The sequence below is a fragment of the Tachypleus tridentatus genome, chromosome 10 (genome assembly GCF_004210375.1).
Source record: "Tachypleus tridentatus isolate NWPU-2018 chromosome 10, ASM421037v1, whole genome shotgun sequence".
Classification (NCBI taxonomy): Eukaryota; Metazoa; Arthropoda; class Merostomata; order Xiphosura; family Limulidae; genus Tachypleus; species Tachypleus tridentatus.
This window is the reverse complement of record NC_134834.1, coordinates 154,872,800-154,886,875: the sequence shown is the minus strand read 5'-3', so window position 1 is coordinate 154,886,875 and position 14,076 is coordinate 154,872,800. Positions and strand designations below refer to the sequence as shown.

The 14,076-nt window shown below is 32.9% G+C and overlaps 1 protein-coding gene across 5 annotated transcripts in view; it reads left to right on the top strand.

Annotated features, from left to right (window-relative positions):
* Positions 1-1,602: 1,602 nt before the first annotated feature.
* Positions 1,603-14,076, top strand: part of LOC143230685 (protein phosphatase 1 regulatory subunit 14C-like) — a 71,728-nt gene continuing 59,254 nt past the window's right edge. The window contains exons 1-2 of one of the 5 annotated variants that reach the window (XM_076464668.1): positions 1,638-2,053; positions 12,982-13,104. In XM_076464668.1, the coding sequence (XP_076320783.1) occupies positions 13,021-13,104 (84 nt within the window). In that variant the 5' untranslated portion in view covers positions 1,638-2,053; positions 12,982-13,020. Of the gene's footprint in view, positions 2,085-12,981; positions 13,105-14,076 lie in introns of all 5 variants that reach the window. The other 4 variants (XM_076464667.1, XM_076464671.1, XM_076464669.1 and 1 more) reach the window with 4 other exon arrangements.

Genomic DNA, 14,076 nt, shown 5'->3' with positions numbered 1-14,076 from the left:
TCCCCATCAATATATATTTAAACAAAAATAAATACATAAATAAAATTAAGAAAATAAAAATAATAAAATAAATAAAAATGAATGAAAAATATGTATATACATATAAAAATATAATGTTAAAAAAAGTGCCACCAACAAACTAGACATCTTACTGATAGGGTAAAACAATATTTATACATGTATGTCAATACATGGACATTGCCCTGAAAAGGGCCGGAGTAAATTCAGCTCACTCTGACCCAAAAGTGCAGTAACTTCTACCATCAAACACTGCACGACCACACAAGTACAGGAAGGAGGAAGAGGTCAAAGAGAACCTGATCCTCCAGGGTATGTATATATCATACCCAAATCCCGAGAGAGAGAGATCTAAAGACAATAAGTTAAGCAATGTTACTCTTTACTCTTTTAAAGATTTCCTTTTCCTCTTTTTTTTATTGAGTTATGATCGAACAGCTATTTTGTTTATCTGATGTCTTTTTATCTTCTTTAAAAAGTATTTATGAAAGCGTGGAAAATTTAAGACAGGCTCTATGTTCATCACTTTAGTGTTGTCGATTTTGAAAAAGTTATGAAAATTAAAATAACGTTTTTGTAAAAACAACAACAACAAAAACATTAAAACCAAATTTATATTATCTTTAGATACATAATAACATAAAAAACTTGTGTATACTAGAAGTGAGTAATGAGATTTTGAAGCCTACTGAAATTTATTAAAAACAAGCAAACTGTTATTTGCAGTTGTTAGGGTATGGAGTAGTTCAGTGGTTAGAGTGCTATGCTATGAATACGAGGGTCCAATTGTTGCAAAATTGGCTCTATACTATAGGAACCATGGGTACGCTATAAGAGTGATATTCAAGTCCAAATAAGTACTTTCGTTTTTAGTTTGCCACTTCAAAATCAGGGACAGTTAGCGCGAATAGCCTTTGTGTAACTTTGTATTCTGAACATGACCTAGGAAGGTTGAAATGTTGTTCTCTGCTTTATTTTGGTAAAATTAGTAATACCCATACCAACTGTCCTAAGATACATTTTTACTTCAAGTGGGTTTCTCGTCATCTCGAATTTGTGTAATTTTGCATAAATACCCGAAACAAATACAACTGAAACTTTACCAACACTAGGAATGAAAGGTATCCTTCAGTTTTTAAATAAAAATAAAAATTGAATATTCCTAACAAAAGTATAGACTATTGTGGTGGAATAATGACATTTTTTAGATATACCCCTACACACAGAACATTTCTATTAAAGATAATTTATTTCATTTTCTGAAAATACGTATTCTCCTTTCCACTGTAATCTTTAGTTTTCGTTATAAATGATAAAAATAAACTTTTGTTTATACATATTTGAAAGAATATAACTTGGATATTTACTTATTATTGTTTGGTGATGAGAGCAAAATGATTCAACAAAATGTAAATTGAAAATAGTATGAACCTATATTATTTACTCCTTGCCAAGTTGTTGTTTTTTTATTATCTTCATTAATCTATATCTTACTTCTTTTTCCTGACCTATACAAGTTGCTTATTTTTTATTAGATGTTATTGATAAGTTTTAGTTTTTTTATTTAATATTTCGTTTTCCGTACGACGATAAGTCCACTTTTCTAACTACCATTCTGAGGTGTCTAAGTGCTTTACCTTTAAGCGAAAGTGTGTTTGTTTGGATGAGACGTGTTGGCTAACTAGTGGGGAATTGAGGTCATTAACACCGTCTAGACGTTGGGTAAGTTGAATGTGACGACCGTGAAAAGAAATACTGGGTGAATCTGAAAAGTGAGGTACCGTATAGAGTACTGTTGCGTATTTGTATGAAAAATTTTCAAAGCTATAAAGAAAGGTGTCGCTTGCTTTCCGTACTCATTGCTTCGTTTGGCTTTTAGCCGGTTATCACCTCTATCTGCTCTGCTGGAAACAGAAGCGCCAGCTTAACTAACTCAGTGGTAACGTGGATCGTCCAAATAGCAAAGCAGTTAAGAAACCAGGATATCATTATCACTGCTCCAGAGTACAACCTTGTGGCATCAAAATTCAAAGTGGTAACGATTGGAATCTAGTCTTTTTAGAAAAGTAAGGCGTAGGCTTCTACTAGCTTTAGCTTTCAGTAAAAATGTAACGTTTTTCTTTTCTTTTTTTACTTTTCACTAATTTCAGGTGTTTAATTGTTTCACTTTTATTTCCCATGGCAATATATTCTTAAGGGTATTTCATACTGATAGTAGTTTTAATATTAAAAGTTTCTACATGTATTTATTTTTCGTCTGTTTCTGGGTTTACCATTTATTTGACAACTCTTTGTTTCCTTACAATCCAATCCAAGTTCTGATGTACCTTTTTGATTACTGTGTTAGTATTAAGTTACATCTTACACATAAAAACAAAAATAATTAACATTATATATTAAAAGACCTTATCAACTTGCTTTACAACCTTTATTACTTCAGTTTAGATTAGCTGAAAAAGTAAATCAACGATTTCTCAGAAAAATAAAGGGTGGCTATAAATTTTTACTTTTTTGAAGGGTGGATTGTAGGTACAGTCTTGAACTGTTGAACTTGAAGGACTAAATGGTCTCCTTGTTTATTTGTTAGCATTGTTACATTATTGAGCATGTTCTGACTCTTAAACTCCCCTCAAACAGAAAACTGTTATTCTGCCTTTTATCCACCACTTTAGACATGTACATACAATTTAAGGATGATAAGGACCTTGTTGGTCCATCTAAGCCATCCAGTCCATTGAACTTTCAAACAAAACACTCAAATTTAGTCCCTATCATTCAGTTGTTTATATATTAATATCATCTACCACATCTGAAGGCAACCCATTTCAAAGGCCAATCACTTTATTTGTAAAATAAAGCTAACTTATCTAAGATGATTTCTACCCAGCCAAAATTTATATTTATGTCCAGAAGCATTGCTAGGTGTTGATAGATGTGCCCTGAATCCTCACTTTGTGTCTTGAAAAATCAGAATATAAAAGCAAGATTGATATTGTATTGAAATGCTAAAAATTCCTGTGGCTACAGGTCTCAGCCATAAACCTTTTAAGTGCCTAGCAGTGTTTTTGCTTATGTTCCTTAGTTGCAATTTCTTCCAAAGATTTACCATTCAGTTGGAGATGTAAAACCAATTCAACTGGAGATGTGGCAGAACTTTCCAAATCTGTATTTGCACCGTAGATTAAAATTGATTTATTTAAAAAGAAAAATTATAAGCCACTTTACCCAGCTATATCCTATGTGGAATTTGTTGCCATTTTTGAGCTACTTACGTAGTAAATGAATATTTGTGTGTTGTTAGTTTGAATTGTATAAATATTTTGTTGAATAGACATGCAGATTTTAAACTTAAAAAGTTATAGTTAAGTTTAAATATTAAAGAGAAGTGGAAGATTGTTTATTATTAGCTCATTTTTTTAGATCCTTCTAATTGCTACAGAGTACTTTGAACTACATAAGTTAAATAAATAAGACACAAAATATATTTGAGGAAATATATTTTATTACCTTGCCTTGCAGTGAAGTATTTTACCATAACAGAACTTTTTAAAATTAGGATCAGAAAGGTAACATTGCTGTATATATGTGTATGCACACAAACACAACACATATAATAGAAATAAACTTTGTACTAAACTTATTGGGTAACATAAAATTTTAGCAAAAGACTTGAAAGATACTGTGATGAACTAACAAAGTGGCATAATCTTTGTTGTAGAGATTCAGTTTGTTGGTTTCAATAAATGAAATTAAAATGTATTTCTGGTACTTCATGGTTACTTTAAAATAATTAGTAAGACCACTTTTTTATGAGTGATGACTAATGGGTTAAATAACCTGTCTCCTTGTTTTGTTTTAATGCTTTTTAATTTAAATTTACAAAAATCACTTTTTTCAGCCTGGGCATCTTTTGTAAAGCTTATTGAAGTATTTTAAAAAATGATATACAACACAACATTTTCTATATATTAATTACTAATAATGCACAATATACTAATTTAGGCTGATTATGAATTAACCTTTTTCTGTATAGTTATTTATTTATCATGTATTGTTACAGTTTATACCACTGAGAATTTTAACTATTATAATTAGAAATTTTAGAGTTTTAGATACTGAGATGTGAAAGTCAAACTAAACATTATAGATAGTAAATAGTATGTATAAACATTAACAAGAAAGTATAAAATTATCTAAAGTATTTACTATTGGCTTCATACATTAATGTGAAGTTTTGTGATCTTGAGCCCTGATATGTCTGGCATAGTTACCTGGATGAAAACCTTGAAAATTTGCAAGTTCAAGCCCTGGTCAGAGTTTAATAACTTTATGTTATGTTAAGAGCTGTTTAACAATAATATATAGTAAATCTACATTTTCGTTTAATTTACACCATGTTTTGAAATATGAATGATAGTGTGATTAATTACTAACTGTTTATTGTAAAATATCCTACTTGTAAAATAAAATTTTGCATAAGCATTATTCATGACTGCCCTTCTGTCATTTCAAACAGTAGATGACAACTATTCAGATACCATGGTTTGTGATATATAAGATACTAACTTAAATGAAAGTCTTCAAATGATTAAACATTTTGTCTTAGACTTCAGTGCAGTGTAAGGCATATAAAAAAATAGTTTGACAGAAGAAAAGTAGGTTACACCTTTCTTTAAATCTGCCTGACTTTAGCCTTTTGTTACTTGAGAAAAGAATATGTGTATGTAATTGGTATTATATTGGGATTAGAATGAGTTTCTTACATGGATCAAAAATTAAAATTAGCTCAATAATGCATATAGATAATTAAATATACTTTTCTTACATTCTTATTTATAAAGAACAACTCGCACAGGTTTAATATCAAGGTTCCCTGACCATGTAGATAGATGTCAAGAACCTGATAAATGACTTGAAAAATTTATATAGTTCCTGCTTTCTATATTGTTTTTTATTTCTTGATACTGAAACCATAATTTTTAAACAGGATTAAATAACTACACAAAATCATTAGTAATATGTTGTTGTAAAACAGCAGTTGTCAAACTGTGGTCAGTGGCGAGCTCCCTTCAGCATGGAAAGGTTGCATAATTATAAAAAAGAAAACAGTAGCATATTTTATACTGTAAATCTCATTGTAGTCCATTGAGGTAAAAAAAAAATTGAGTGGCCCATGAACAGAAGTATTTGAGAAGCACTGCTTTAAAAATTATTTATCACTTCTTAAATAAATATCTAATGAAACATCCAGTTTTATTGCAAATGTTATGGTGTTCATTTATAGATACAGTTATTTCAGAGTTTAAATGTGATATTACAGAACGATATCTATGTTGAATCTTACTGAAAGAAAATACTTTTGAAACAATGATAAAATTTTTATTGAAAATCTATGTAAGTGTAAAATATAAATTTTCTAATACACTTGTAACCTATATATGAAGAAAATGAACAGGTATATTATTGTATACTTAATGTTTTGCCAGCTTCTCTTGCCTGTTTTTTTCTAGGATTGTTACTTTTTCTTTTACCAGATATATTAAAAGAAATAATTATTCTATTTGGATAAATGTTATTAATTATGCTGATGTTCCAGGAGTGTATTGATAGTAGTTATAAAAACTATAGACACTGTGTTTTGCTGCAGTGTTAGGTTAATCCTAGAACTTTTACACTCTTTGGTACATGGTTTCATTCAAATATTTTTAAAAGTTATCTTTTGATAAATGCAAAATTGGTGAGCATATTTGAAAAATTATTTGTGTTCTCAAGTTTTTTTGAGTATGGTTATTAGTTTATGTAACAGTACACAAACAACAAGGAAGCATTTGATCTTTCAAGGATGATTTTTCACACCCATCTCTGAGAAAAATTAAGCCCACCCTCTATTTATGAGGCAGCATCAATTCCTTCTTCAACTCTTGTTGATGGAAATTTATTCCATAAGTTCATTGTTCTTTTACAAACAAAATAAAACTGTCTTAAAATTGCTTGACGTGCCTTTTTTCAATTCTTAAAATTATGTCCTTTTATCTTATCTTTAGAATAAAGAAAAATAAATTGGAGTCCTCTGTCATATTGAGTTCCTCTTGATAAGATGAAAACTTCAACAGTGCCACCTCTAACCCTTCTTTTCTCAAGAAAAGCAAATTGAAATATTGTAATCAATCCCTGTAAGAAGTCTGTATAATTTCTTAGATAAAGAGGCCAAAACTGTATATGATATTCTGAGTGAGGCATAAGTAGATAGTTATAAAGAGATAACAAAACGTTTTGTCTTGGAATCAATATGATGTTTATTTTTATACACATCTAAAATTCCATAAACTTTACAACTAGCAACAGAGCAATGCTTTGATGGCTTGAGTGACTTATCTACCACTATGCCAAGATCACATTTTTCTATCATGCTATTGAGTTGGTTCCCATGTAATTTAAATATGAGAATCCTAATTGTTGTAACTGAAATTTCTTTTCTTGCATATACTATACTTAAAGACCATTTACTAAATGTTTGTTCAAGTTACCATGTGATCAAGGTTTTCCGTAATGCCTTAACATGTAATAAGTATCCAGTAGTTTAATGTCATCAGTAAATTTTAATAATTTACTAATTATACCCTTATCAGTATCATTAATATTAATAAGAAAAAAAAAGCAAAGGCTGAAGGACTAACCCCTGAGGCACTCCTCTAATAACAAGGGTCCAGTTCAACTGAACTGCATTAATAACAGCCTTTTGCTTTCTCCTCTTCAAACACCCTGTGATTCAACTAGCTATTCTTTCCCGAACTCCTACTAATGCAGTTTCTTAGTTAATCTTTTTTGTGGTTCCTTATCAAAAATTTTCAAAATCTCAGCTCATCAAGTTCACACTATCCTTTTTCCAGGTAACAATTTACCTGAGGAAGATCCAACAGATTAGTAAGGCAAGATTCTCTTTTGGTGAATCTGTGTTGGCTTTCATATATGATATAATATTTCACTTAATGAATTGGTAAAGATTTTTTTTTACCTGACACTAGAAGATTTTCCGCTACAAAAGTAAGATTAACATGCTTATAATTTCTAGGGCAAATTTGATCATTTCCTTTAAAAATAAGGGTAATATTACCAATCCTTAAGTCCTGCCTGGTATCTCTTGATATATCATAAATTAAAGAGAGAAAAGCTTGCATATCTGGTTTCTGGTCTTCTGTAAAACCCATGGAATCACTGTGTAAGACTTTGATACTATATCTGTTTTTAATCACTTATTCTTAGTACTTTCCACAAAGAAATAAATAGCTGCATGATACAGATAAGTTTTAATATTTCTCGTAAAATTCCAAATATTAAGTATATTGCTAATACATATTTTAAAAACAAAAAAGAAAACATTTAAAAGCTCAGCCATTTCATAGTCTTCAACAAAAACTAGCCATAAGTATCCTTTTAAGGCCTAATCCTCATTGTAGCATTTTACTCACCTTTAACATACCATAAAATGAGCTGATTAGGGACTCAATGTACTTTTTATAATTTTATTTTTAATTTAAGAAGAACTGTTTGTATTAATTTTAGTGTCAAAGTTTTCAGTGTAGCATGATTGTAATTTTATAAATGTTACAAGTGTTCTTATTATATGTGACACCTATATTATAAGTTTACACCTGTTTACATCTTTTTTCAAAACCTTTGGTGTGTGGTAGATGTTTTTCATTCACCATTATTAAATATGTGAGATAAGGCTATACTAAATTAAACAAAATGGTGGTACAACCAGAGCGAAACAAAACGGATTGGTTAAACATGAAATATGAAACAGAAATCCAAGAAAATACTCAAACAACTAGAATTCAAATTTTATCATTTATATATATATATATATAAAACTTGTAAACCAGAGCTTGGCCAGGACAAGATACAAAAATTAATGAAATATACAATATCATATATCAATAAATGTTAAAGAAATTAAGAGAATGAAACAAAAAATAGAAACCCAAATTCACCAGAGAATAAGTGTTTCAAAATTAAACCACATCTCACTATTAAAAACAATATTGAGCAATAATTAGCGGTATATCTGTTTAACTGTGTTTCATGTACTAATTTTCAAGATCAAGAAAATTGTTTTATTTAGTGGTTAGACCATGCAGTTACACCTCATATGACTAGCTATTACCATAAATATATATAATCTTTTTTAACCCCTTGAGGTGGATTCCTGAACAGACTGAGGGGCTCTCCAAGAGTAGGGTCTATACTTTCAGTTTACCTCTTATGGGATTTGAACATTCACTCACATGTTTGCCACGTGTGGTGACCTGTGTAGGGTAGAAGAGGATTCTGGTGATTGATAAGTTTAACCCTGACATGATACTTTGGTCTTCAATTCCTGTAGATGGGTGAACCCTCAGGGTTAGTCAGCTGGTCCTGGTGTGTTAGGGTCAGCTGAGTACCAGTGTTGGATATTTTCATGAGTGTTGTGGACATCGTGTTTGATGCTGGTGTTTGGTTATGGTGCTTATGAAACCCTGGCATTGCTGCAGTATTTTTACTTGGTATTGTAGTGCATCTCCTTGTAGAACTCCAGTAGGTGGGGCCAGTAAGCAATCTTTCTTCTTTCATTATAAACCATACAAATAAAAATAAAACAGTAAAAAAACAGCTCATCTGTAAATGACCATATTTTGAAAAATCTGAACAGCAGTTTCCACCTCATTCTACATCTGTACTTCATCTTCTTGTACTGTATCCTTTGCTAAATAAACCTTTTGGGCAAGTGTCCCTTTTAATGGAGAAAATATTAGAGAAGACTGCTGGCTCTCCTAAGTTCATCAAGAAGTTACATTCTGGGGACATCTTGGTAGAAATATTTACCTCAAAACACCCTGAACTCTTCTTGCATTAAAGGCCATTGAGATTATTCCTCATGCTACTTACAATTACTCACAATGAGTTATTGTTTGAGAGGGATTTAAAGAACATTCTCGAGTTAGAGATCCTCACTGATTTCTGTGCCCAAGGAGTTTCTGCAGAGAGGCATTTTTCCAGTTGTTAGGACAGAACTGCGTTCCTTTCCAGCATTCTTATTTTGACATTTACATTGCTATATTCCACCTGCCACTGTCAAGGCAGTTTATCTAAACTGTATATTCACAACCCACTCAGATAATTTCAGTCTCTATGGTTCAGTCAGTTGAAAGCATCTTGTGGTTCTGTGATGTATGCTCATTTCAGTGTCAAAGACCATGACACTTATGATTGTGAATTGGACTGTCACTGTGTTAATTTAATGGCTTTTTCTCCTCTTACTTTTGTTCTTTCCCTTTGGTGACTGGAGGAGAGAGAGGTACAACATTTGAAAATAGTTAGCAACATTTCTTACTCAATGGCTTGGAAGTTATTGTCTACAACTCCAGCTCAGGTATATGCTACTGCACTACATTCCACTGTTACAGTGGGAGTGCAGACAGATCTTACCATGCCTCCAACAGAGTCATTCTCAAACCATATGAAGAGGTTTTTATTCTTTATGGATAAGCAAGTTTGCAAGTCAATGTCTATTCCTGTCTTTACTCACCATTTCTTTCAGTGACTGCCTGGGTCCACGTCCTTCAACCCAGTTTCTGATGTGTACTTAGGTTCATCATCTTTGGCTCCAAAGTGTAGAATAATTATTCATTCATGCCCTCAGTCACTGGTAGTATCCATGGAGGTAGATAGACCTCTTCCTAGTAAAGAAATAAAACATGGTCATAAACCAAAAGGTTATCCACTCAGTTTTCCTACATCTAAGTAAAAATAGCAATTTTGATACAATGGAACTGTCAAGGTTTTCATTCTAATCTGGACAACTTTAAGACCTTGAATGATTCCTATCATTCTGTGTGTCATTCCTTACTAGAAACATGTCTGAAACCTGCTGATTCTGTCACATTTTGGTAATTTTTTTTATACTGGAATAATTGTTTTTGTAACGGATGAGTGCATGGAGGGGTGGCACTGCTGGTTAACCAGCATGTGTCCACCCTGTCTTTGCAAATTGATACACCCTTGGAGGCCATTGCCATATGTGTTTTCTTGTATCATATCATCATTGTTTGTTCCCTGTACCTGTCACCTAGAAACACTTATGATCAATCAGATCTTGTTGAATAATTGCTGTCTCACCTTTTTAGTGGTGCTGATATTGATGAGAGGGTTCATTCTGTAAGGGAATATGCTCTTGGATAACAACCTCTCTCTCTTCAATAGTGGATCTTATATTTATTTTCTTGCACCTAGTCAGTCTTTTACTGCCATTGATTTCTCTCTCTGCTCCCCTTCACATTTCTTGAAGGGTTGACAGTGAATCGTGGGGCAGTGATCGTTTTCCTGTCATTTTGAGGGAGACTGGCCATGGTTGATACTACCCAATCTCTGTGAAAGTTGGATCAGTCTAACTGGCCCTCTTTCACTATTTGATCCTGCCATCATCTCTCTGTTATTGATAGATGACTGTGTAGGATCAATGACTAGTTGTATCATCCAGACAGCTGTTCAATCTACTTGTAAGACCTCGACATGTTTTCATCAGTATCCTCGTCCATGGTGGAGTCTTGTCTGCAGAAGGCACAGAAAGGTCTTAAACAGGCCTGAGATACCTTCCAGTGGTATCCTTCTCTTTCTGACTGCATCCTTTATCAGTGGGCCCATGCTCATGTGTGGCAGGACAAGTGTCAAAGCCAAAAGGAATCTTGTATTAAGTCTGCAACTAGCATCTGTTTTATCAACAGTTCCAAAATAACCTAGGACAATATTCAAAAGGTCAGTGGGAGACGTGCCTCCCTTCTCTTTTCCATCATGCTTTTCAATGACTAGGAAGATACTAATGTACAGAACATTGCTGATACTCTCAATGAGAGTTTTTTTCATGCATCTAGCACTGTTGTTTCTTCTCCCACCTTCTTGGTCATAAGGTTTAGGGCAGAGCAATCATCTCTTTCCTTTGGGGCTGATCATCTTAACAATTTTAAATACCTATTTACACTGTTGGAATTCAGATTTGATTGTCATCAGTTTGGCAGCACATCAGTTGGACCTAATAAAGTTTGCTATGAGATGCTGCACCACCTCTCTTCTGCCACTCTTATTATTCTTCTGGTTATTTTTAACTGAATCAAGCAGGAAAATATTTTTCCTGATGTTTGATCCTAGGCTGTTGTTCTCTCTTTCTGTGTGGCTGGGAAAATCCCAAGATTCCTTCTAACTACATAACTTCAATGTTTTGTTGTAAATGGGCTCTATGTCAATGGCTTCCACATCTTGTTCTGGTTGTCAGACATGAGGTTTATTGAGTGGCAGCATCTGTCTGCACTCATTCACTATTGAAGTTTATCATAGTAAACAGTTTAACCTTTTTTTTTTTTATCTCCAAACCATTTGCATGCACTTTTGTCTTAATGATGTTGTTCTTCCCATGGTTACTGTGGCAAAATTCTTGGGGTTATCTATGATTATAAGTTTACTTTCATTTCTCCATCAAGCATCTATTTGTCAAGTGTACAAGGGAACTGAACATCCTATATGCTCTCTCTTCCACCTCTTGGAGCAGATCAATGTTCTGTGCTCAAGATCTATCACACCCTCATTTGCTTGAAACTAAACTATGGGTCTCTAGTCTGTGGTTCTGCCAGGACCTAGGCCTTGAAGATGCTAGAGCCCATTCACCATCTGGAGCTTAGTCTCTGCATGGGGCTTTCCACATTTCTCCAGTCCTGCTGGTTGCAAGTTTCTTTGCAGTATGCAATTAAAGTTCAATTCTTACCATAGCTTTCCACCTGAGGTTGTTTCTTCCTTCTTCATTGGGCTATGTTCCTTCAGAATAAACAGTCTGTCATTCTTCCTCTTGGCTTTAACATCTAAGAATAGTTGGCTTAACTGGGTCTGTCGTTAGTTGGATAATGTTGTTTTCTCCAGTAATCAGCCAATCCTGCCATGACTTATTACCATCCAAACCTGTGACCTTTTCTTGAGTCATCTGAAGCTGAAGGAGGTAATTACTCCCAATTGGAGGTACTGTTTTCTCTTTGCTGAACATCTTTTGAACCATCATTTTATTCCCATCTATACAAATGGTTCAAAGTCAGGTAACTCTGTGGGCTCTGCCATGGTTTGTTGTGGCTTGGTAGTTGCTCACTGGATCTCCTCTACAGTTTCTGTGTTTACTGCTGAATCGTATGCCATTTCTCTTCCCCTGGATCATGTAGAAGTTTTGCAGAACACAAATTGTACTATTTATACAGATTGTCTTAGTTTTCATTGATCCTGGAATTAGTTGGCATTAGTTTTCACTCTGTTATTGTCAATATTCAACAATGCCTGGCCCATTTTTCTCTATTTTATATTCATATCTAGTTTTTCTGGATACCTTGCCACGTTAATATTTGAGGGAACATGCTCATTGACACAGAGACTAAATCTGTCTGCTCTGGTGCCATCATAGCCATGTCTGTCCCATACATAGACTACAATCATGTATTGAAGGCTCAGTTTCATCCCAGTTTGTAGTTGACTTGCAATGAGCAACAATGTAACAAGCTTTTCCAGATCAAACCCTCCTCTGTTGTTCTTTGGCCATCTTGTTTTCATAAGGATTTGAAAGAGGAATTTGCCATAATTATGCTATGCATTAGTCACAGTTTTTAACTATTTGTTTTCTTTTATTTGGGGACTAATGCAACAATGTGTGGCCTTTGTGACACTCAACTCACAATAGTCCACATTTACTGTCATGCGATCAATACAACTGTGAACAGTGGCACAGTTTTAGACACGCCTTTTCTATGGGCTTACCTCTGATGTTGGACAGTGTCATTTGCGATGATGACTATCTAACTTGTTCGTGTCTTTAACTTTTTAGGATGTTTGACTTTTAATTAGATTTATTTTTACATTTTATAATTTGGCTTTTACCTTTTTTTTTTTTTTTTACAGGTTGTTGACATAAATAGCCTAGTTCCTTTGCTGCAGTGAATGCCAAACAACCAATCAAACAACTTTTCTGACATTAATATTTGTATGTTGCTGAAAGGGGAATCGTATATCAGTCTTCCAGAGGTATATAATATTTAATGTTCATCTATAATCACCCAATTCTGGGGTGGTCAAACACATTTTATAAATAGATAAAAGAATCTTGGACCCTACAGTGTTTCCACAAGGTTTAGTTGGACTGAGTTGAGCCACCTCAGTCACCTCATAAAAGCGGTATTTCTCATCAAATCATAGCTTGAGAATTGAAAGTCATGGTCGTGTTACTATTTTTGGAAAAATTTGGATGTAATTGCCCTATTTTATGGCTCTTAAAGAAATTCTTGCTGTTTATTTTATCCTCATTAACCAACTATCTCTAAGTACTTTTGGATCTTCTAACATATTAAAATCAAGTTTATAGCTTTTGTATATCTGTGAATCTTTCAACGTATTTGTTATTTTAAGCTTCCTAAATTTGTTTCTCCTTTACCTTTGTAGTAAACTAGTTAGGTTTGATTTTACTGTTAGCTTTTTCATCTTTTCAGGAAAATACCTATCTTGACATAAAATCAAATTATTTTAAAATAAGAAACTTACTTCTCAAACCTAATGATTATTGACCAGTTTAACCTCAACCTCTTAACTATCATTTTTCTATTGTAAATTCTAATAGGATGAAAAGTCACCCCATATTCTCTTTTAAAATGTGTATCACTATTAAATAATTATAACCTGGAATTTTAAACTTATCTAATTGTCAATATTCTAGACATCTAACCAAGTTTTAGTAACTAAGGGGATAATAATGTTTGAACATGTTGATTGTAAATTCTAATGCACATAAGCAGTATTATTATGCATGCCCTAGATGTGAAGTTGATTTTTGTTTTTAATTATATCAAACTAAAATGAAGCCATCCAAAAGATTGTAAAATTTCTCTTCACATAGTTTATTTTAGACAGATTTATCTGTATATAAACTTATCTCAATTTGTAAATAAGAACAGTATTTCTTTCACACCAAGTCATGATCTGGTACTCACATTATTTCTCAGA